The sequence below is a fragment of the Thamnophis elegans genome, chromosome 2 (genome assembly GCF_009769535.1).
Source record: "Thamnophis elegans isolate rThaEle1 chromosome 2, rThaEle1.pri, whole genome shotgun sequence".
NCBI lineage: Eukaryota > Metazoa > Chordata > Lepidosauria > Squamata > Colubridae > Thamnophis > Thamnophis elegans.
Window position 1 is genome coordinate 132,973,628 of NC_045542.1, and position 26,027 is coordinate 132,999,654.

General features: G+C 37.9%; 1 protein-coding gene across 1 annotated transcript in view; it reads left to right on the forward strand.

The window, feature by feature from the left end:
- FRMD4B (FERM domain containing 4B) overlaps nt 1–26,027 on the forward strand; it is a 161,047-nt gene that overhangs the window by 68,847 nt on the left and 66,173 nt on the right. The window contains exon 8 of the mRNA XM_032212079.1: nt 22,268–22,351. Within this exon, the coding sequence (XP_032067970.1) occupies nt 22,268–22,351 (84 nt within the window). The remainder of the gene's footprint in view (nt 1–22,267; nt 22,352–26,027) is intronic.

Below are 26,027 nucleotides of genomic sequence, written 5' to 3' on the forward strand. Positions count from 1 at the left end.
ATTCTTAATTGTTAATCTGATTTAATCCATGAAAGCATCTGAAGTGTGTTGAAGGCGCCATCATGCAGAATATTACATGCATATTCTGAGTTGGCAAGACATTTAATTTGCTAAGTTTAAAAGAGCAGCTGTCTTAATTAGATATGAAGTCTAAACTATACTGAGACATTTTTGAGACCAGTAATTATTTTATTGATAGTCTAGACCTTAAGTACTTTCACACAGAATTGACTCAATTATAACGTATGTATTAATTACATCTGAGAAGCTTTATAGGCAAATGTGCAGGATGAGAACTCCAGAAAATGAAGATGAGAGTACTGCATTATTTAAAGGTGATTATTCTCTGAGATCAGTAGCAGTTGCTGCAACATGTTCAGTTTGTTGCTCTGGTGAGGGAAAATACATCTTTGCTTTAGTTTCCTCTTAAACTATGGAATTGGTAATGTCAAGTTCAGGCAGCTGTTTGACGTCAACTTAGGACATTCATAAACATTCAGGAAACTCCTGCATCCTTTACTAGAGTTAAAGCAAGGTCACTGCCATGTGTCAAGCTGTCCCAAAGAAGTTGCTAGCATATGTATGAAACAGCAGGTGTAGGGCACTTGTGCTAAGAATCAAATTCCTTTATTAGATGCAGTAGATGTACTGCATTCATTTTTCTGGCATGGTATTTTTTTTTTTAGGAAAAAAATGATATGGAACTTGATACAAGGATGCATTCAGTTAAATGTCAATATAGTTAAGGCTCATTTGCATGTCCTCAATGTCCTAATGCACGGATGGTCAGCCTACCATTCTGGAAGCGAGAAATATGTGACATCATCTGCTGGCTTTACCAGGAAGGCAGACTTTGTCCTTTTCTTACTCCATATTCAAATAATGTTTTCCAACTATTACTGGTGCAAACATGGCTGTGTTGTCTGCTGTTGTTTGCCTACTGAGTTTCACTTGTTTGTAGGCAAATGCCATTATTTCAGTTGTTCAGTTTATATTGTGATCCCCACATCCCCTTATATTTACTTGTCGGCCACTATTTGCTGGGTTTCACAGACAACCTAATACTGCCCCAGGATGTGATCCCTGGTGAGATAGAAAAGGGCAGATTTTCCTCTACAATGGACCGATGAAACAGAGATCCTTTTATTATTTGCTTGTTAACTACTAAAGAGTAGATTTCTGAAATATTTTTTTTTACTAGTCCACTATGGATTTCTCCTTTATTGCAGAAGTAACAAATATTCTGTATATTTCTATACAGAAATAGATGGAATTGTACCATGAGAACTTGAAGGCTTTTTGAAAGAAGAAGAAAAACTACTTCCGGTTTTATGTACTGTTCAACATCCAAAGTACTTTAATTACTTTAGGTAATATTGTAGGCGTAATCTGTTAATGTAACTATTTAATCAAGCTAAACATTGTAAACCTTGTAGAAGAGATGGGGAGGCATATAAATTTAATAAATAAAATAAACGTGGGCCTTATTTCCCTTCCCCCTCTTTCCAAGCTGGTAATTCCCCTTTATCATCCTCAGGGATACAGCAAACTTTCAAGAGATAGCTGAGTTCTGGCAAAACAATATCAGCATTGATTGTGGTTGATAAAAATATTGAAACAGTTGGCCAAGAAGCAGCTGGGAGAAGCACATGTCTGATGTGCTAATCATCCAACTCTGTTGGTGTCAAGCCTGAGGAAAATGGAATGGCCAGCTTGAAACAGGTGCTGTCAAAGAAAAAAATTCGAAACCTTCACATATTTTAGCAGGCAGGTTTTGTTTAGGGAGAAGTAACTCTGTTTTGGAATGTATTTTACAATAGTATATCGGAGTTATCTCCTGAGAATTAGATAATCTTTGCCCCAAGGCTTGCTTAATCTTTCAGTTTGTGCTATCTGTGGATCATGGGGCTTTATCCATGTGATTAGGATAGTACTCACTGGAGAAATCTCAAATAATGCAGTCCTATAAATGACAACTCAGAAATAAAAATTTTTATTACATGTTAACATGTAATAATAAATAAAAACCAGCTTGAATTGAACATTGATACCATTCTATGTATTTTCTTTCCAATCCATTTTGATGAAGTTATGTCCTCACATAAGCAAAACTGTTTTTAACTCTTGAGTACAATATTGGTAGAAAAGCATATAGTGCATTTTTAAATAAAGTTCATACATTATAGCTTGAACTGTTTGAACTGATCACTGATAACAGTGATCAGGCATTTGCTAGGCGTGTTCATTCTTATTTATTTAATTGTTATGAAAAATATCCTCACTTATCTTTCATCCTACCCAAGTTTACATAAATAAATACTAAATATGGAAAAATGATAGTTATTATTTGATTATTAATATTAAGTAGTCCAGATTCACCCAACAGTTGAGATGGGTGGCATATAAATTTAATAAGTAATAGAACTACAAAACTACTTAAGACTATATATATATATATATATATATATATATATATATATATATATATATATATATATATATATATATATATATATATATACACACACACACACACACATACATACATATATATATATATATACATATATATATACATATATATATATATATACATACATACATACGTATGTATGTATGTATGTTATATTTATGCTGATAAATAAATAAAGGGAGACTAGTATAGATCTATTTCAAGCTATTTAGCTCTCATCAGCTAGCCATACCCATGATGAGAGCTAAATAGCTTGAAATAGATCTATACTAGTCTCCCTTTATTTATTTAACAGCATAAATATAACAAATGTAACAAAAAAGGCAACAGTAAAAAATATTGGGTTTCTGTCTGGATGGTCTCTTATGACGAGCCGAAGACAGAGAGTGGAAGTGTGACTGAGGGGGAAATATTGTGGGCAAACACTTCTAAATACAGTTATTACCACAAGCAGAGTCCTGTATTGACATTAAGGGGAATTTTTAAATGGATCTGATGTTTTTAAATTAGTATCCAAGTTATAAATCTATTTCCATGTTTGTGGTGAGGGCAGAGTGATAGTTTATAGCGAGATATCAGCTAGTGTTGTTGCAGCCACAAGGATATTACATGCTGTTAAGGAAACAGTCATGCCTGAGGGAACATACTGCCAGTGTTTTAGAAGAGAAAGCAAATCTTGTTTTAAAGGCTAAGGACATGTTTCCGTCCTTGAATACTTCGTAGTAGATTCAAGCTGGAAAAAAAATCTGGCAGCAGAGCAGTAGTTTTAGAAGAATACTATTCAGACTCTCTTAAAGTGTGCCAAGTGACATTCTCCAGAGGAGCTTTGAATGGGGTGGAAAAGATGAGGTCTTTTTACAGATCATTTATGGCTAGTGTCAGCACGACAGCCATGTGCTTAAGCAGTCTTTTAACAGCCAATAAAAACAATAAAAAAGAGGATATACAGTCATAGAAGAAAGGGAAAGGGGATGGGCATTGTAGATTGAACTTCAGTAGTAAACCAAACTTTTAAAACACTACTACATTTGGGAAAAAAAGTCTACCTCATAGCACTAAGACCTTCCTCTGACCCTCACGAAATAACTTTACACAAAGTAAAGCAGGCCTCGTTTTATGTGCCCTGTTGCAGCATAAAATGGAATAATTGAATTCTCATTAACCAGCACCTTCTAAACAGAAAAGAACTAAAACAAGTTTAGTAGGCACCTAATGCCATATATAGAAGTAGCAAGCCTCACTGTCTCATCGTAGAGCTTGCTATAATCCAAATAGCAGTACCCAAAAAGAAGTGGAACCAGGATTTGCTAGATCATAAGGAGTTCCCTGGAGAAGATGGGAGAAAAGTATTCTAATATATCAGGCGTCTCCAAACTTGGCAACTTGGCAGACTTGTGGACTTCAACTCCCAGAATTCCTCAGCCAGCCATGGTGTAATTAAATATTAATACAATATTTAGGGAATAATAGCAATAGCAATAGCAGTAGACTTATATACCGCTTCATAGGCCTTTCAGGCCTCTCTAAGCGGTTTACAGAGAGTCAGCATATTGCCCCCAACAATCCGGGTCCTCATTTTACCCACCTCGGAAGGATGGAAGGCTGAGTCAACCCTGAGCCGGTGAGATTTGAACCGCTGACCTGCTGATCTAGCAGTAGCCTGCAGTGCTGCATTTAACCACTGCGCCACCTTGGCTCTGGGAAGGAAAGGCAGAAAGTGATCCTCCCATAGTGTTGGACTGTAGGGCCCTTTTATTGATCTACTGTAATGCTTTTATATAATAAATTGTGCTGTGAATGTAAGAGAAAGTGTGTTTTGTTTGGAGTGTTTTGAACGAGCTGTTTATTACACAGATTTGGCATGGGTTAATTATTAAACTGATTTGGAAACAGGTTCTTGTGTTCCTTAAGGAGGAGGGGTCATAATAGATTGTAGCGTGCTGAACCCTGTAAGTCTGCCAGGTCCCTACATTGTACAATCTGAGAGTAAAAACTTGGAGGTGTTATTTGTAGATTACCTTGTCTGACTTTCTTGGTAGCTTGGAAGCATGCAGCTGGTAAGCATGATCTTGCCTGCCCACTTTCCAAAATAAAAATAAATCATGGTTGGAGAATATCAGTCGTTTCTACTCAGTCTGACTTTATACTTACTCCAGCATCAGAGCACTTTTCAGTGTCAGGTACAAGGGAACGTGAGCAGGAAGTATTATTGCATTGCATTGTATTTGAAGCCATCATGGGGCCTGAATGCTTGATTTATAAACCTTTGGCCTGATCCAGCAGGATGTTTTGTGTTGTTATAGGTGGTATGGAGAAATGTTCCGTATCAGTATTAAATTTATCTTAATTCTGCGTAGGATGTTAACTTGTGCCATGCAAACTATTGCATTTAAAGAAGCCAGGAACATGAAAATATGGCACTCAGAGGTGAATGTGCCCAGCTTCATTTAGGTCCTGTCCCTACGGCTGGTGAGAGATCTTTTTAGCAAACAACTTGAGGGCTGGACTTTTGCACCCAAAGCGTGACTTGTACTTCGTCTTACAGTAAAAAGAGGACATCAGTGATGTGGCTCATGTCTGTCCTGTTGCCAAAACAGATAAAACTCTTACTCATTTATCCAATGTTGTTTGAATACTTTCACGAAAGTTCGTACAAGTGGAGTCCCTTTTCTCTCAAGCACTTGTCTGTATATAAACAAACAGAAGAGCCAAACAGCTGGAGCTCTCTCTGGCTTCTCTTTTTCATTTCCCTGTTGCACTTGTGAAGGGAAATTGGCATGACATGCCTGTCAATAGATGCCAGACGTTGTGCTTCCTCAGCAGGATGAAGGGGGCTGAGGCAGGGAAGCAGGGAAAAGTTAGCTTCTCAAGGGAGAAGCGAAACAGGTCAGTACAAATCTGAAAGGGGCAGATTTAAACAAGCAAAGACAATGGAGGAAACCTTCTCTGCATGAAGGTGGAGTCCAACTAGCTTTGGAGATGAAGAGAAAGTCCACTCCCATTTGGAACAGTAATAGCAAAACCAGCACTTCAGTGCTGGCTTTGGAGCCGCAGATTTATTTTCTGTTAATACTTCCTACTTTTGCTAGCAATTCAGATTCCTTGGAGTTCAGATTGTAAATCTCAAGGTGTGCTTAAAAATAAATCTGTACTTCTACTATTGAGGGAGGAGTTCACAGATAATAAATCAAGGTTACCTTACAAATATGCTGAAGTTTCAGACTCTGGCTGAAGCTTAATTTTGCTGAAATGCATATTCTTCTCTGGATTGGATTAATGTCGAGCAACACAAAATTCCTTTTGCTTATCCCTGTTATTTTTTAAACAAAATCTATTGTCAGAAATGACATGCCCACATCTTGTAAGGGAAGCCTACTCAGAAGTCTGTGGACCGAAGGTTCTACCCCAATCCCCGTAGTGTGAGTTTTCATCACTATGTTGTTTACAGGGCTGCTTGCTGAAGCTGGAAACCAGAGGTTTCTGCGGGTTCTGACCAGTTCTGGAGAACTGGTAGCAGAGATTTTGAGTACTTTGGAGAACTGGTACTCCTGGCTGGCTCCGCCCCCATTATTCTCTGAGTCCCAGCTGATCGGGAGGAAATGGGGATTGTGCAGGGATTGTGCAGTAACCTTTCCCTGAAGTGGGGAGGGAATGGAGATTTTACAGTATTCTTCCCCTGCCACACCCACCAAGCCATGCCACGCCCACCAAGCCATGCTCACAGAACTGGTAGTAAAAAAAATTGAATCCCTGCTGAAAATCATTCTAAGGCGTGGTTCTCAACCTTCCTAATGCTGCGACCCTTTAATAAAGTTCCTCATGTTGTGGTGACCCCAACCATAAAATTATTTTCATTGCTACTCTATAACTGTAATTTTGCTACTGTTATGAATTGTAATGTAAATATCTGATATGCAGGATGTATTTTTATTGTTATAAATTGAACATAATTAAACATAGTGATTAATCACAAAACAATATGTAATTATATATTGTGAAATATTTATTTCTAATTATAAATAAATGAAATTTTGTCTGGGAAGTTTAAGAGCAGGCTCCCGGCTCTAAGTGGAAAGAGTGCCTTTCTTTTAAAAAGAAAAAAAGGAAAGAAAAAACAAAACAGCCACCAATTCTTCCTTTTTTTCTCTTTTTCCATCTCTTTGTGTATATGTCTATCTGTCTCTCTCTCTCTCTCTCTGTGGCTCTTTGTCTCTCTCCTCTCTCCCTCCCTCTGTAATTCTCTCTCTGTATCTCTCTCCTCCCTCCCCTATCTGTCTCTCTCTGTGTCTCTGTATCTCCCCTTCCTCTCTCTTTGTGCCTCTGTCTGTCTGTCTGTCTGTCTGTCTCTCTCTCTCTCTCTCATACACACACACACACTGTGATCACTTCGCCTCCTGTTCTTCGGCTGCTGCACAAGCCCACGTGGTGTGCACTGCCGTCTTCTCTCTTGACAGTGAATGCATGCGTTTTCCTCCCTCTGCGTGGATTTCCCACCCCCTATTAGTCCCATTGTTGCTGGAGCCGCTTTTGCTGAATCCAGTGCAGTGGCGGGATTCTTGCCATCACTGAGAGTTTCGCTGGCAGCAGCTTCTTGTCATCACCGCCTTGCTGGATTCAGCAAAAGCGGCTCCACCAGCAACAGGACATGCTTGGGGAAGGGAGAGTCGGAACTGACTGCCTGGGATTGTGTTTCTGCCGCCGCTGTGAAAATGTCTGTTTTCCAGCCGCAGGAGGGAAGGAAAGAAGCCAGTTTTTGGAAAGAACCTCTCTCCCCCTCCAGAGAGCCCATGCTGGAGGGAGAGGATGGGCTGGTTTGAATGAGGACGAGCGAGCAGTTTGGGGCCAGCACCCCCTTCGCTCATTCGGGCAGGCAGAGAAAGAAAGGAGGCTTGTGATAAAGCACCCCTGCCACCAAGAGCGAAGGGGAGTACCTTCGCCCTCGACTATTGCATGCCTCCTTTCTCTACCCGCCCAAACTAGCAAAGAAGGCGGGCCACTAAACCGCGTGCTCGCCCGCTTGCATTCAAACCAGAGAAGACCCACCCCTGGTCTGTCTGTCTCATTCACTTAATCACTCACTCTTAAAAGTACCTGGAAGTACCCTTGGAGGACTTTGGAGAGCTTCAGGGGGCAGCTTCTGCAGAAGCCCGTGAGTGAGAACAGGTTCCCCTCATTACAAAGTCTCCAAGGCTGTAATTGTATGGGGTGTGCGTGTGCACCTATGTTTTCCATGGCATGAGCCGTGGCGACACTCTGCGCGGCTGGCAATGACTCCAGAGCCCATCAGCAGGGGATTTTGAGGAACGCGAAGGGGAGTCTAAAGTTTAGAGTTCCAATGGTCTTAGTCACCCCTGTGTCGTTTGACCCCCAAAGGGGTTGCGACCCACAGGTTGAGAACCGCTGTTCTAAGGGGCATGGTAACATAGCCCTAGGGAGCAAATCCATGAAGATGCATCTCCGTCTGTTTCCTTTTGCAGTTCTTCTTAACTTGTACCCCAAATTTGTAGCTTGAACAGTCTTTCCATTCTTGGAGAGGAAAAGACTGAATGAAAATCTTTCCATCTTTGTTTGAGAACGTGTATCTCATTGGTGGAATTCAGATGAAGCCAACTATACTGTACTTACTTAATATTTTTTGTTTTGTTTCCAGTATTCAAGCCTTGCCTTTTTTTTTCTCCCTTCCTGAAAGTTCATTAAATTGCTCCCAGGAGAGGCTGTATTTTCTTTAAATAGCTGACACACTGAGTTTGTATTGTAGTCCTTGGACTACAGAGATAACTGCTGTCTGGTGTACCATAACACAGACAACGTAATGAATTCCTGATGGGTGACAAGTAGGAAGAAGTGTGAGAGGGGTATCATTATTTGGGTGATAAACACAGTCTGTAAGAGGAAAACGTTTGTGTAAAACTATATCCTGTAGACTCTTGTTGCAGCTTAATTAAAAGCCAGGAACTTCCCCATCAAATTGAAACAATGTGTGTTTTCTAAGTTCTTCATCTTGCAAAGCATGCTATCAGATGTGTTGTATAAACGCTAAATATACAGGTGGCCATAAACTCAGTAGCGACATTCATTTATTCATTTTAGTTGAGAAAAAAAAATGGGAAGCTGTTCAAAGAAAGCAGCTGCGCTAATCTAAAAAGAATCAGATCCATATTGTGATGAAATCCTTGTCTGAACTTGTTTCACCTTATGCTGATCTGGATTTTAAAACAATAACAGCAACAACTACTAAGGCAATCTCTGGCATAACTGGCAACCTACTTAGGAGGGAAGTGACTTGCTGTCTTTCCTTCTGGAGTAATTGGGGAACTGCAGACGAGTGATAAGCAGACAAAGGACAATAGGGAGAATTTAGACACTGGGCTCTCCTTATTTTGGTCTGTCTGCCACTCCAACAGCCTGACATATCACTCTTGCCAGAGTATTTACTGCAGGTTTTTGAAATAGGGCTGCAGGTTGCGCTGATTCCTTTTGTCACATTGTTGATAACTTAATTAGCATTTGCAAGAACTATCTTGCTATCTTCAAAAAGAAATGTTTCCTTTTGGAAGTGGCATCATTTTGATCTTCATTTGTGCTATTACCTTGAATGACTTAGCAAAATTATAATGATTCAGAGGCATACATAAACCATGTTAGTAATGTCTAAGAAATGTAAAAATATCTAATGTCTAAGAAATGTTAAAAAAATGGGTAATGGCTCTTAATAAAAAGTAGCCATCATCATCAAATCTTTATTTGGTCATAGAGTAAGTCAGCTAGTTAAATATAGAAACCAGCTAATTATATGAAAGAATATACAATATATTCCTACATACGTGCAGTGTGTTCTAAAGTACTCTCTTCCCCGAAAATAAGACCTCCCAGATAATAAGCCCAATCAGGTTTTTGAGCGCATGCGCTAAAATAAGCCTTCCCCCGAAAATATTGCAACAGAGCAGCAGCCATGAGGTGACCACGCTTGCCGCCTCCTGCACCTCAAAAATAATAAGTCCTCCCCGAAAATAAGTCCAAGCACTTATTTCGGGGGTCAAAAGAAAATAAGACCCTGTCTTATTTTGGGAAAACATAGTACCTACTGGATACTTTAACAATGCAATCATCCAGCAGAAATTTTGTGCAGTCAAATCTGGATGTTTGAGAAGCAATGGGTAGTTGACTGGAATCTACCTATATATTATTTTGTGTCTGTTTTATTCTTTGTAACTTTAATTGGACAAAGTGCTGCATCATAGGCTATGTTAATTTTATCCTCATTTTAATGTACTCTGATAGCTTTCTGACCACTCAAGCAATCCTTCCCTTCGTCCCTCCCCACCCAGCAGTAACCACTTAGGTAAGGAAATATCTCTGAGATTATAAGCCAATAGGTCACTACTAAGCCAATATACTACTAAAACTATTGTGTCTCTTTGTAATCTTCAATTAGGCAAGATAGTGCATCATAGAACAGAATTTTTTTTGAATGATGACCCCTCAAATGGACTAATTTACAGCATGCATCCAAAATCCAGGACCCATTAACCCAGTGGGATTGAAATCTGGCAAAATTTGGCCATTTCAGCATCACTGCACAACCACTACTTTACCGCAATCAACGGCAGTCACAGGTTCATACTTTCCAATGCTCCCTGACAGCTTCCCACAAGCTAGTCAGTGGGGAAGCTACCCTTTAGGATTTGCCACTACATAGAGGAAAAAGATAGTAATTTGTAGAGACATTTAATTGTGTTCCAGATGAATCATCCAAAATAGAAATTGCATTTTGGTTTAAGTTAGTCAGAGTATATACTTTTTAAAGGTAGATCCAGTAATATATGTATTAAACATTCTGTACTGCTTGAATATGCATACCTGTAACATGAGCACAAATATGTACGCAAAAAAGGAGCCTTGTTCATGCTTCAGTGATAACAGGAATATTATAGAGTAGTTCTACTCAGCATACCGGTGCACTCATTATACTAAAATCTAAACAAAGGTTTTATTTTGACAACTGTCAAATAAGCCACAGTGACTCAGTTCACACATACTGCTAATTTGTAAAACATGCTTTGCACACCATTGCATCTGAGTTTACATAATAAATTAGGATAAACAAAGAGACCATACTGTGGCTTAGCACACTGCAATGAATCACTTAGAGGGATAGGAATAGGTTTTATTGGTAGAAGTGCATAAAATTGTGAAAGTCTTACGCATCTCAGGACATCCATTCACCCTTTTTGGATGTGTTTGACCTACTGTATATGGCATATGTTCTCATGTCAGCTGTCTGGATTAGCATCTTATTTCCTTTATTGTACTTATTTGCCTAATTTAGTGTGAAGGTCTTTTTTTTTTTTGGAAGTATGGAGATGTGTTTTATTTGGAGGCACTGGGATATTCTTTCTGACTTTAATATTTTGTTGTTTTTAGTGTTTTGTGATTACTTCTGAGTTGCCCAGGATTGTAGTGCATATCATGGATGACTGTTCAAATATTTTAAATAAATAAATACATTTTGTTTTTTTATATTATGATCTGCCAAAATTAATTGGAGTCAGGTGTCATCAAAATCAAATCAATGAATTCACAGAAACTATGGGTGTAAGTTAGCAGATGTATGTTTTATTTCCTCCATCATATATTAGAAGGGCTGCGTGAATCTTTGAATGGATGACTTTGAAGATCTTTATGACCTTCCAGAATGCCACAAGGTGTGAGCCCCCAGATATCAGGGGGAACTGCATTCCAGAGTACAAGTGCTATGACAAAGAAAGTGGCTTGAAGTGTCATTGTTTAATTGAAGGCAACTAGAGCACTTTAAACAATTGTCATTGTTTAGTTGAAGGCAACTAGACCACATTCTCTTGGCTCAAACCGGTCAAGCAGAAACCATGGGACATAGGCAATTCCTCGGATAATCAAGTTTCGTGCCATGTATAGCACCTTGAATAGTTTGCAGACGCACACTGGTAACCAGTACAGTTCATGAAGCAAGATATCATGTGGGCATGCCAAAACAAGCTGCCCACTGCTGATTCCTCCACATTCTGAACAATTAAAGCTGCCTGGTGATCTTCAAGGGCTGCCCCATGTAGAGTATCCAGCCTCAAAGTGACAAGGACATCGTTGTCTGAAGGCCTTCCCAATTCAAGAAAGGGCACAATTTGTGCTCTTGTAGGACCTGCATAAAGGCCTCTTTGGCTACCTGCTCTTAATCTATATATTCAGCTTGGCTGATCAGAGAATTATCTAAGAACTAGACAACCCATGCCCTGCTGGGTCATTTCAGGTTTTTTTTTAAATCTAAACAGGAAAACAGAATGACCACTGATGGTCAGAAAGCAATGGGAGCGGCAACAACTTCCAACTTTTTGCTGGCTTCCCCATTTAATTTGCTTGTGGGAAGCATGCAGTGAGAAAGTCACTGGGGAAACCAGCAAGAAGTTGCAAGTTCAAATGCCAGCAGGCAAGGAAGTAAGCTTCTGCTAGGCAGGGGAAGGAGCAAGAGAGTGCAGGGCTGCAGGTTAAGAATGGTACAGGAGTGTGCACAAGAGAAGTCATGTGAGTTGGGGATGGTGTGCAGAGGTGGTAGTGTAGGTAGGGAAGGGTGCCTGTGGGGGAAGTCCTGTGTGGATTGGAAAGGCCAAGGGGGGCATTATGGATCAAGAAGGGTGCATGGAGGTTCTGGGATGTGTAAGAGGTGGCATGGAGGTCGGGTGGGTAGTATGGGTTAAGAAACATGCATGTGTGTTGCAAGAAGTATCTCATGGGTCAAGGAACAAGCAAGATTGGTGCAGGCCGTGGAGTGCTCAAGTGGTACTGGGTGGATTGGGAAGGACACATGGGGTGGCACAGGTGAGAGGGAACACTGGGGGCACCACAAGTCAGGGGAATAAGCAAGGGGGTTGCATGGTGTGGGTGCATAAGGGTCTTTCTTCCCTTTCTCTTTCTAGCAGGCAGCTAAGTGGCTGCTGTTGGGGGAGGGTTGGAGAAGGAGCAAAGGATTGCAAGAGTGGCTTGGAAACTGTTATGGAACTTTGAAAATGAAAATCATGTGGCACGAGCAGCCAGTAACACTGAAGCAGCCGCAACATCCCCAAATTTCACTCTCTTGCTCCTGGATTTTGGAACCATTCTATAATTTAGCCTATGTGAGGTATCTTGATTGAAAAATAGTTGCCCTGTGATGTACTATTTCCCATAAAGGTCATGGCAATGAGAGTTTTAGTTATATATATATATATATATATATATATATATATATATATATATATATATATATATATATATAACACTATATATATATATATATATATATATATATAACTATATATATATATATATATATAACTATATATATATATATATATAACTATATATATATAACTATATATATAACTATATATATAACTATATATATATATAACTATATATATAACTATATATATATAACTATATATATAACTATATATATATAACTATATATAACTATATATATATAACTATATATATATATATAACTATATATATAACTATATATATATAACTATATACATATAACTATATATATAACTATATATATAACTATAACTATATAACTATATATATATATATCCGTCCCAGGAACTCATTTGGTGGGTTCACACTTAGCTCTGAGCTACTATTTAAAGGGTGATTCATTTGAAGAAACTATCGCACCCTTATGCTCAACATTAACAGAACACATTCTGGCTTGGTGCAATGCAAATCATAGTCATTTGACTGTGTCACTGTCATTCAACTCCATCATCTCAATCTTTTGAGTGCTACTACACAGGAAACTTCACCCATTTTAAAAAGCAGATTTTCTCTTATTTGTATTCTGTTTAATATTTGTTAACAATTTATTTAAAAAGTTTAGTACAGAAAATGACATTTCTTATTGTAAAAGTGGCAGTTCAACATTATGCAAATGTCTGCAAAACCACATCTCATATGCATAGAGGTTTGGTTGGGAGAAATACTTTTTCATGAGCTCAAATACGAAACAATTGTTGCAGTCTTTAGCTAAGTTTACTTAGCTAAACAAATAGTGCATTGTGAAGTGAGTAAACAGTTGAGGAAAATCAAAGGAAAGTGAAAAACTTGCATTGATTACAGGAAAGAGATATTCTCTAATTGACATCAACAAAGTACTTTGCGCTTATCCCAACTATTGTTGCTTATCAATCAATTGTGTTTTTAAAAGTTAATGGTTTAACCTGAAGTGTGAAGCCAATAATAAGATAATAATATCAAGTTCTTTTGAAATCTCAATAGTCTACAAGATGAGAAGGCATACACATTGGATTAGGTTTGGGCAATATTTTGGAGTTATTACCTCTAATGTACTTTCTGTTCCAAATGGCATGAATTGTAATTTGAGACAAACCTGCAGGATTACCAAACAATAATGGAGAGATTCATATAAAAAAACTGAGTAAAGTTTATAATTCTACAAGATTCAAAGGAAGAAGATAGACATATTCACCAATCTAAGATTGTATGGATAGTCCTCAACTATCCACTTCAGCAGTTCACTTGTGGAAATCATCACAATTTACTGAGATATATGTTGATAGCAAGAATAAGGAGAGCACAACATTGCTATCAGACTTGAAAAATATGCTGCAATGGCAAATATCCCCCCAAAAATGTTTAACCAAATTCAAGCAAGAATGGCTCCATAATAGCAATAGCATTTAGATTTCTATACCACTTCACAGTGCCTTACAGCCCTCTCTAAGCAGTTTACAGAGTCAGCATATTGCCCCCAACAGTCTGGTTCCTCATTTTACCGACCTCGGAAATATACAATTTATCATCAAGCAAAGTAGATTTATTCATCTAAAATACAGATTTAGGACTTAAATAGAAATTAACAATATAATGTGGGCTACAAAGTTCAACTATTTAAATTGTGTCTAGTGCTTGGAAATACAAACGGCAGAGAAGGATAGCATATATTACTAAAAGTATTTTATTTGTTCTTTACTCATTGCACTTTCCATCTTCATCCTACAATGATTGAACAAATAAAAATTATCAGCAGTACCTGATAGCAACATTCAGACAAGACTTCCTTATGTTTGAAAGCCAAGGAGAGTTGGGCTGAGTTTGTTCTTGGATGGAGACTACAAGCCAACATTGTCATCTACATTAAGAAGCTGAAAAACCCCAATAAATAATAATGCTATAATAGTATTTACTATTCTATCAGCATTGATAAATTCACCATCAGTGAATTGTAAAAGGATGCAAAACTTAACATTCTGCGATGATACTTCCAACACCAGAAACATCAATATCTGCCTATCTCAGGTCCTTGGAAAGAACTCAATAGGTCCATGATGGCGAACCTATGGCGCGCATGCCACAGGTGGCACACGGAGCCATTTGTTAGAGTACACAAGGTGATGCCCTGTCAGCTGGCCAGGGTGCATGCGCACTGGCCAACTAACTTCAGCCTTTGAGGCCTTTCCGCAAAAAACCAACCCTATGAGCAAACCGGAAGTTCAGGAACGGACTTTCAATTTGCATCATACGGCTGGTTTTTGCCCTCTGATCGAAAATCGGTCCTACGAGGAACCCGGAAGTTCGGGAATGGTGACTTTTGATTTGTCCATAGAGCCGATTTTTGACCTCTGGAGCCTTTAGGGAGCTTCCCTGAAGGCTCCAGAGGGCAAAAAACACCCCTATGAGCAAACCTGAAGTGACTTTTGGGTTCCCCGTAGGGGCATTTTTTGCCCTCTGGAGCCTTCAGGGAAGCCTCCTGAAGGCATCCGGTGTGTGGGGGAGCCTGTTTTCGCCCTCCCCAGGCTCCCAGAAAGCCTCTGGAGCTTGGGGAAGGCAAAAAAAAAATGGCAAAAGTGGGGAGTTTGTTTATCGCACGTATGCACGCGCTGGATGGCACGCCGGCTCATTACCCCCCTGTGCTCCCCCCACTTTTTGCACGGCAGCCAAAAAAGGTTTGCCAACACTGCAATAGGTGGATAAAAATGACATTTCCAGTCTGAATATTTGTCTGACTGTGCGCACAAACCATTTACTATGATAAATAAAACTATAATGGTATTTGACAACGTGTGACCTGTTGGGTCATTATTTCCAAGATATTTCATTATATAAACAGATCAATAGAATAATCACAGGTGGGCATGAAAAGCAGTGGGAACTGAAATAGCTTCCAATTTCTTCCCAGCTTTCTCCCACTGAATTTCCTTGTACGAAGCTGACAACAAACTTTGGAAATGACAATAGCATGGCAGTACTGAAGCAGCCACAACTTTGGCAAATTTCAGTCCCATGGGAGTCATGGGTCCTGGATTTTGGACACATTTTGTAAGTTAGCCCATTTGGGGTATCAAATTACAAACCAGGTAACATCAATTGCTGCTGTATAAAGCACTGTTTTTCCTTTATTGAAAGTTACAAACAGGCAGACATGAGAGTTTTCATAGTTTGTAGGTTAGAATAAATAATAATGGTAAATGCAACTAGGTACATTCACCACCTTGATTTACATATAAAAAGGCAGAATAAAATCATCATCCTCATCTTACATGGTTCTCTTGATAGGATTAGATTCATAGACATAGTTCTCTTCAAGGAGTAGGGTGACATGAGAGCAGTGTTCCAATATTTGTGGGGCTGCCACAGGGGATCAGCCTATTTTCCAAAGCACCAGAAAGCAAGACAAGAAAAATGAATGGAAACTAACTGAGGAGAGAAGCAGCCTAGAACTAAGGAGAAATTTCCTAACAGAGAGAACAATTAACCAGTAGAACGGCTTGCCTTCATAAGTTTTGAGTGCTCCATCACTGGAGGCTTTTAAGAAGAGACTGGACAGCCACTTGTCTGAAATGATATAAGGGCTCCTGCTTGAGTAGGGGGTTGGACTGGAAGACCGCCAAGGGTCCCTTCTAATTCTGCTATTCTGTTATATGTGATCTGGTACTGACCTAGCATAATTCTCTTAAAAGCAACAAAACTGAAATGCTCTTCAGTTTCAAATATTGTGCATTCCTCCAGCCTACCCATAAAGGTTATATAGGTGTTTTATCATCCATCCTGTCTGCCAGAGGTGAATTTGTGAATTGCTGATTCGGAAAAGTTCATAAGAGTGTAGCAGCATAAAGCCTTTATTTGGAAGCAAGTTGTATTCAACTCAAAGTTCATTCATCACTATAATATATGGCACCTTCTTTATTCCTATTGTGGAAATAAACATCTAAAACACCTTTTTTTTAGTGTATGGCAGGTGTTAGCCAGGGATCACCAAGGTAGTTGCCTGCCTGTATGAAAGGAATTTTTTCGGGTGGTTATCTTTTACCCGCAGGACGCCTGAATGCCAGTAGGCAATCGGGGGAGACTCCTTTCTTGCCCCTACGTGGTTTATTTGCTCACGGGAATTGAGCCGCCGACCTCAGTGTTGCACAGGCCCAGTGTCTTGTCATGTGAGCCACCATGGCCCCTAAAAAAATCTTAACTATTTTGGATACAGAATCACATAGGTTCAGTGTCTTTATGATCTAATGAGAATTATTGCTGACATTCATAAAGTATGATACAATTATATATTGCAGGATGAGAAATCCATCAAAAACGCTATCAGGTTCTCTGAGCTGTTTATTCCCTCGTTCTCCTTGCTCAACTGGTTTTTGACAGGGAAAGATAAGAGGCTGATAGCTTGTTTGTTGTTATTAAATATATATGCTGTCCAAGTCCCAATAATTGTGGGAAGTTTTTTTTCCTGAGATTGCTGGCTTTGATTATTAGGTTCATGTAAGGAAGCTTCAGCTGGGTTTGCTACATGAATGAAAATTGCAAGCGATCTTAAGTGTTTTGTTGAGGATAATAAATTTGTTCACACAACACCGGTTATTGAACATACCACAAGTGATTGGGATACCACAATATTATTACAACTATAAATTACACTTCACAGCGTTATATGAGCCCTAACTGCATATGGTATTATACAATGTATGCTTGTTGCAAAGCTTTCCTATGGATTTTCAGGATGTGATAGGCAGCTCAGATTTTATTGTTTTGTTCAAGCCATCAGATCTGAAAGCAAACAAACAAGTCACTTGGTTCAACATTTATTTTCCCCAGCCATATTTCATAACAGACTTTATTATGTGCAGCAACTGAAATATAATGATACTTTAAAAAAAAATCTAATTGTAAAGTTTTTAAAGCTTAGTAAAACAAAATTAAAGCAATTAAATTACATTTCCTCAATAATCATAAGAAATGAGTGGTTGAGTTCAACAAGGTAGACATCCAAAGTTGGAAAAAAATATTTAATTAAGCTTATGAGATCAGTTTAGGTGAATTGTTAATCTGAAATCTCAGTGGAATATTTTGTGGTTTGTTTAGTGTTTCTTTAGTTAATGGGCCTCTGTTTATCAGGCATCTAAAACATTTCAGGGGATTATATCACAGGTTTTATGAGCAAAATTGTTATAATTAATTATACCCTTCCTTTTTTTTCCTGGATCTTGCTCAGAATAACCTTTTGGCTGTTCTTGTAATATTCCAAAGTGAATTGACTCTTTCATGTAGAAACGAACTGAGCCAAGAGCTTAATATACATGTTAGAATTAATAGATTCTAATTATAATTATGAGCCTTTGGATGAATGTGATTGATTGTATAATTTCCTCTGAACTTTAATATCATCTTCAACATAATTTGCTGATTAATAACCATTGATGTCTCTGGCTTTAGTTTCTACTCTATCATCTTCTTTCTTCTTGACAAGGACATTCTGATTATTCGCCTTTTATTATCTAAACAAACCCAAGCTTTTATTTGACATACTGGACAGCTAAATAAACTACAGGCCAACCACCGTCAAGTGTTTCTAATTAGAACACTTATGTCAAATTATGAAATCATACTCAAAAAATAATATTTTTATCTATGTTAAGCCAACATGAAAGTTTATAAAAAAATAATGCACATAAAACAACTTTATTGGCTAAAATACAATATGCACAACTATTTTAGTTCTTCCCAACTTTCTGTTAAGATTATGTTCTCATTAGGGTTCATTTTACATGTTTCACGATGCCACCCTTGGCATTCACCAAATAAGGGACCAAGTGCAGAACTGATTGTTCTAGCCCTGACCATTAAATGCTAACCCAAAGACAAAGATTTTTAAATTCAAAATACCCCTGGGGGAAATCCATTTATGGGCGACTTCTAAAAATAGTTATTTGAATGTTATCCTGTTCACTCTATGTTTTTAGGATCTGATTAAATTGCTGTTCTGAGCAAAGTTGTTCAAAATAAAAAAACAAGATTTTTTTAAAAAATCTTTTGTTTACCTTTTCTGTTCAGTATCCTGTCATGGGGTCAAACATGGCTCTCCATCTGTCTCCAGTTTCCACGAACTGGGTCTTAATTGGCCATACATTATGTACTGCAGATGTTCATCCGAATTCAAATGGGCCAAATGCAGTGACTGCTGAAATAAAAGCAGTAATGGATAAGAACTGAGAGTGGAATCTCCAATGCTGAAAATCATTCAAATAAAGTCCAGAATTCCATTTTTACATTGTATCAGTAAGTCATCCCTCAAGTCACATTGACTGGATTTTAAAAAATCTTTACCCATCGTAAAATCATTCAGGTTTTTTTGCTGAAGCTTTTAGTTATCTTGTTTTGTTAAATTGTTCTTTGCCTGGTGGTCAGATGGGCATAACAACAGTGAGCGCTCTCTCATCTGGGTCATGCCGGGTTCACCGAAGGTTAAAACTGCTCAGCCTTAAAGACAAGGGATTGAAGCTTTGTTGAGCTTCAGATTCTTTTTTTCCAGTTTACTAAATCCATAATCTCCAGCCCTGAATTTCTTTCATAGAAGAAATTTCCATAATGGCCGTTTATTTTTATAGTCACTGTCTTACAGGCAGTTCATCTTCCCTGCCTTTCTTTCCAGAGAAATTCACAGGGTAAAATGAGGCACGTGAGGGCTTTGTGAATGTTAAACTACAATTTCCGTGATGAGTCGTGAGAAAAAAAGGTTAGGGTTGACTAAGGAACTTCATGAACATTGCATTATACAGGGCTAATTAAACCATTGAAGACAAGATAGACATCTGACGTTCTTTGCGTGTCTTTACGCATCCTCAGTTAGGAAACTTCACATTCTTCTCAACTTTCAGTTGTGTTAGTCTTCCCTTCCCGTAATTTACAGCTAGCTCTACTCATACTCATTCACAATACTGCCAATTTCTTCTTTCCTTCACTATGAAGGTAAGACATTAAATGTAAGGTGGATGTTTAAATATTAGTAGCTGACTGAAATCAAAGAATTCATTGAAAATTACAAGGAAACAGGCTTGATCTTTAATGTTGGTCCATTTACAGAATTGTTACTGGATACAACAACATCCAGTAAAGATTGTGGCCATGTTATAACCCTCTGGGTGGATTTGATTCTTTAAGTCTATTTAGTTTTCTTCTTTTTGAGTCACCATTATTCCTCCTTTTTTTTTTTTACAAGTGAGGTGGGGAAAGTGAGATAGATTTTAGAAATAACAAGTTGGGGGAAAGTGTAAGTTTCTCCAACTTGCATGGTTTAAATTGAGTCTGGATCAGCTTCTGCATAAGTATTGTAGGGTAAATGAATTACCATTAAGGGGGGCGATGAACTGAATGCTGTGTAATTAATGTTTAGTTTGACACATGGGGCAAATTACATGCTATTTAAAACTGTAGTTGAAAACTGTGCATTTTCTGCCTTTTTTACTATAGAGCAGGGGCAGGAGATCCAATTTGGGTAAGATCCCTATATTGAATATGGCAGTTTTAATCCTCTGTCTGCTACTGCAGTCATGATAGTTTCTGAGACCTCTTATAGTTCCCATATCTTAATGGGTAACATTTTTTGCAAATAGATAAAAGCTTCATCTAAGAATTATAGTAAGGAGCCTTCTTTTCTCCACCCCATGCTGTCGGCATCTTTAAAATAACATGCAGTTGGGCATTGAGAAATGTTGTTTTATTGAGGAACTCATAATTGAAATTAAATCCTTTCATTGCTTCCTGGAATACAGATGAACAGCCGAAGGAAACATGTTATACAAATGAATTTGCCTATTGACTCACATATTCATTTATTGTGGATATAACTAGCAGAGGGAAAATTATGTTTTCATTATAACTCCCGTAATCCACTTCCAGAGATCATACTAGTTGAGGAAAATAGAAGGTGTAATCCAGTTTATCTGAAGATCATAACAGTTGTCTTCCTTGGACTAACAGAATTATGTTTGGGAATTAATTTTTTCCTGGTGGTAAAATGCACTTTTGAATGCAAAGTTTAAGATACCTTTTTTAAAAAAAAACAACCTTTCAAAACAAAAATAGAAACAGGACAGTATTTTTTTTTGCAGGAAATTAAGGGGTTAAACGTTTGCAGATACTTAGCCTACTGTCTCATCCCCCTGGGTATACCCCTTAGTCTGAAACCCAAAATAAACAAAATGCTTTTTTCTCCCTCTAGTTTAGAGGATTACGGGAGTTGTAATGAAAACATAATTTTCCTTCTAATAGTTATATCCACAATAAATGCATATGTGAGTCAATAGGCAAATTCATTAGAACATGTTTCCCGATTTTTAAATTCTATAAGGCCCAAGCAACCAATCTTCTTCCCTTAAAATCATTTTACTCCTCCAAATTGAAAAAATATTTTGCCCACTTATTATAAAGATGCTTGTGCTACCTCAGTGAGAAGTGTCTTTTGATATAAGACTCTTAATTCATAAAGGAGAAAACCAGTGCATGCTGCTATTCTACTGTTCATCTAAGAAATAGTTTTATTTATTGTAGTTATTATTTCATATCTTGACTCCCTGAGTTTCAGCCTCGCATCAGTCATCTTGTAAAGCAACTTAAATGGAGATGTGCATCTCAATAGCTTCTACTTCAGTATTCCTAATTCCAGGGCAGAAATTACAGAAAAATTAAATGTAGGTTTTATCAATGATGTATAATCCCTCCAGTGCTAAATTATTTAAGGATGTGGCCTAGTTTTGAAGAATAAGGCAACTTGTTTAAGAAGTCACCTATCTATCAACCTGCACCATCAGGAAATCAAACATCTGGTAATGACTCAGTCATCCCAGTGAATCCTAGATACCAACAATTCATGTTGGTTCTTGCAGATCCCTATTAAAGCATTCCAAAATCCTGCAGAACCCGACTGGGCTATTTAAGCCTGCATGCAAACCCAAAATGTTGCCTGCTTTTGTGTTGTTTTGTTTTGTGCCAGCAACCACACGTGTTTTTGCCTTCATAAAATAATTAGATGGACTTTTGCCCAATTCCTGCATCTTGAAGCAAGTCACAGGTTAAAGCTGTTTTTCCTCATGCTGTATTTCTTCTCAACTTTTTAGAATCGGGATTGCTTTTACAATTTTAGCATCCATTTTTTCCATGTTAAAAAATTTGCAGGTTCTTTTATAAAACCAACATGTATCCTATAACCAAAAAACATCCTGGAAGTAATCACAGCCAGTGAAAGTTACTTTATCCATTTCTCAACAACTGGATCTCCTTAGCAGCACTGTGTTCTTAATCAAAATGGTAATGTAAATGAACATATTTTGTGTAGAACAGTAATGCAAGAAATTCTACAGGATTAGACTGCTGTGGTAGATGAAATATGCCATGATTAAAATTGGGGATTTTGGGTTAATGGAAATGATCATCGTTTTGATTCCAGGATAATAACATTTTGCCATTCTTCTTGTCTTTTTAAAGTGATGAAAATGCAAGAAAAGCTCTGAAGAACTTGCCTACATTTCCTACCAAGACTTTGCAGGAGCATCCTTCACTTGCCTATTGGTAAGACCTACCGTACTTTTCAGAGTATAAGACGCACCACAGTATAAGATGCAGCAAGGTTTTGAAGAGGAAAATAATTTTTAAAAAGTTTTTGCACTCTGCAAACCTCCCAAAAACAGCCTGTCCCCCCCCCCAAAGGGAATGAATAGCCCTTAGAAGGCTTGTAGAGTGCTCCTAGGGGGGTGGGGCAAAAACTAACAAAAAACAGCCCGTTTTTCACAAAAATGGGCCCGTTTTTTGTCCCCAAAAAAGGACAAGGGTAGCCTTTAGGAAGCTTATAGAGTGCTGCTGGGGGCTGGGAGGGGGCAAAAAAAACAGGGCGTTTGTAGCTCATTTCTGCCCTCCCCAGTGCTCTCTGAAAGCCTTCTAAAAGCTATGCATGGCCATTTTGGTGAAGGGGTGGAGTTTCGGGAGGCAAAAAATGCTGTATTCAGTGTATAAGTCGCACCCAGATTTTCAGCCTCTTTTCTGAGGGAAAAAGGTGCATCTTATATTCCAAAAAATACGGTAATTATTAAATTTGCAGTGGCATCATATTAGGATCCTGGTCTTTTTTTTTTTGTATCCTCCTTCCTTATTAATTTAAAAATGTGTGAACAATTGACAGTAATATCTAAGGTCACCTAAAGGGAAAAGCTTTGAATGCAAAATGGCTATTCTAAAGCTTGTGTTACAAGTCACCAAAGAACAACAGTTTTTCAGGAGAAAAACTGGTGTGGTTGCTCCTACCAACCCCTCTAATTCCTTAATTAACTCTCCTCCCAAGATTTTCAGTTTTATTCCAGCTTACCTTTGTCTTTTTTCTGGGCAAGTGGGCAAATTTCCAAACCAAGCATCATTTTTAATGCTTACAAAGCTTACTTGGAACCCAAAGGCATTTTTCTAAATACAGATAATACTGCACTTTGTGACATAACATCTCCCTATTTAATTATTATATTTTAATTGAAAGAATATTAAAATCATAGAAGCCATGTGGTAAGTGAGGCCATGGTTTCTCCAGGAAACATTTCAGAAGCATTTTGGTGTCCATGGCTGCTGCCTTCTATCCTTCTGCTTTATAAAATAAAACACACTGCCTCCTGAACAGATTTTAATAACCTGGTATTATTATGGCACTGTTGAACTTTTCTTCCTGTTCTGATTGCTTGAAAAATCTATCAGAAAAATAAGATTGTATTTCATCCAAACTCTGGAAAACAATGCTACCAAAGCGTAGGAGACTATAAGTATATGAGAGTCCAACCGTGGGATTTAAAAATAAGTTTACTTGCTTAAGAGAACAATATCCAGAAATTTTTATTAATAAAATAAAGCATAATATCCCACTCGGGGTAGTCCCCAACTTATGACTACAATTGCGCCCAAAATTTCCATTGTTAAGCAAGAGATTGCTATGGAAAGTGAGTTTTGTCCCATTTTAATAACCTTTTTGGCCACAGTTGTTAAGTGAATTACTTTAGTTGTTAAGTTAGCAACATGGTTGTTAAGTGAATTTGGCTTCTCCATTGACTTTGCTTATTAGAAGGTTGCAAAAGGTGATCACATGACCCCGGGATACTGCAACCATCATAAACACAAGCCAGTTTGCCAAACATCCGAATTTTGGGTGTGTGTGTGCATGCTTGAAGTGTGCTACACAAACATGCATAGTACTGAAAAAATTGCTTCTGCACATGCGCAGAAGAAAAAAAACAAGATGGCGCTGCCTACAGCGCCACCGATAGAACCAGTTCAGGTGCATGGGCGGCCGAGTTACTACCTACTCAGCCAAACCAGTAGGAACCCACCTCTGGGTTATAAGCATGAAAAACTATGATAACTCACTAGTTATCAAATGGTTGCAAGTGGAGGACTACCTGTACTTAAATAAGAAAGAAATGCATGTCTACTTGCCACCCTTTTTAAGAGTTTCAGTTTGCTTTGATATAGCTAATCAGGAGTAACATATTGAATACTGAATAAAACTAAACATCTGAAAAGCATGATTAGGATTGTGAGTAAAACTAAGGTGTTTTGAGCCACTGAGACCATTTTCTGTAATACTGTAAGAACACTTGCAAGTGGCACTTTGGTTTCTAGTGGTTTCCCTGAGCTTCCGTAACCAATGTCCTACAGAGAGTTGAGTCTGCAACTTCCAGAATTTCAGGTCAGCATGGTGGATCCACCTGGAGAGCACAATGTCAGGAAAAGCTAGTTATTAATTATAGAGCTGTTTCCAGGCTTCCTTGTAGCAAAGTTTTGTAATGAAAATATGCTGCTGTCTTATCATTAAAAGTCCATCATTGTCAAGTTGTTATTGTAAAATTTTCTTTACATAATCAAGCTTCTACATGAATTTAATGAAGAATAATGCAAAGAATAGTCTGTGGCTATTATAGTTTATGATGGCTTATCCCTTTGGATTGTAATCCTGGGCATGGTTATGCAAGGATTTAGAAGCCTAATCATACAGTGGAACAGCCTTTGTATGTTCTGGTAAGTCACTAGCTTTTTCTGTAAAAATGCTATGTCATAGGAAAATTCACAAGGAATTTTGGGAAACCCAAAATCAGAACCACTTACTTAGAGCCCAGGGATATCATACAAATATTTAGAGATTATCTTGTTGACAAAGAAACAAAATCTTCCTTGTTTCAATTCCTCTCCGTATGATCAGACCTAACCATTTTTCATGGTGGCATAATAAAGGAGTTCTAATATTTACCATTTTTCCTTGGAAGAGGTTCATTTAATATCCATATGACATTACTGTCTGCAATAGTTACTCAAATTACCGAATTTTTCTTTAAAAATATCAGGCAGCCCTAGGTCCTACTTAAATTATAACTTGTGATTACTAATACGAACAAAGAGTTCCTATAGTCATCTTGGGAAAATAGTGTAAAAGTTCTTGATGCAAAAAACTGTAAATCCATTGGGCCCAACATACTTTGTTTCACAACAGCCAACCAATTACTGCTGGGAAAGCAACAACCAAGTTATAAAACTAGAAGTAAGTCCTCTCAATTGTTGCCTCCTAGTATAATGCCTCTATAAAGCAATCACAGCTATAGGGATTATTCCCTTTTAAAAGACATATTTAGGAATCAGCACTGACTTGAGGGTTCATAGTCACTCAAAATCCTAACTTCAAGAATATGGAGAACGTGGGAAGGGAGAATTGCTACTCTTTCTTTATAAATGTATCTCATTTGAAGGTAAATAAATTTTCCAGAATGATTAACAGTTTATAGCAGTGTTATTCCCCTTGCTTGGCTGGGGAATTCTGGGAGTTGAAGTTCACACATCAGAAAGTTCAAAAAGTCTGGTCTATAGTATTATATGAATGTGTACTTACGTGTATTCATTCATTCTGACTTTGCTTGGATTAAAAGAGAACTGATTCTCTTGAAGCTCAGCTGTTTTATGTTGTAAACTTGTCTTGGAAGTTTCTTTTTTTAAGGATGGCCAATTTAGTCTGTAAAATACATCTTTGGAGAATTATTCCCTTTGTTTTTAGAATATTGTGAATTCTGTTTTAAGTTTAAGTTAAATTTTATAGACATTTGCCCATTTGGTCCATGTAGAATGCACAAGTACACCGATAGCAAATCATTAATAATTCTGGAAGATGAGCAAATTAATTGAATTCTAGTTGCCTTGTGGATGTTCTTTACATCCGTTTCTATATGTA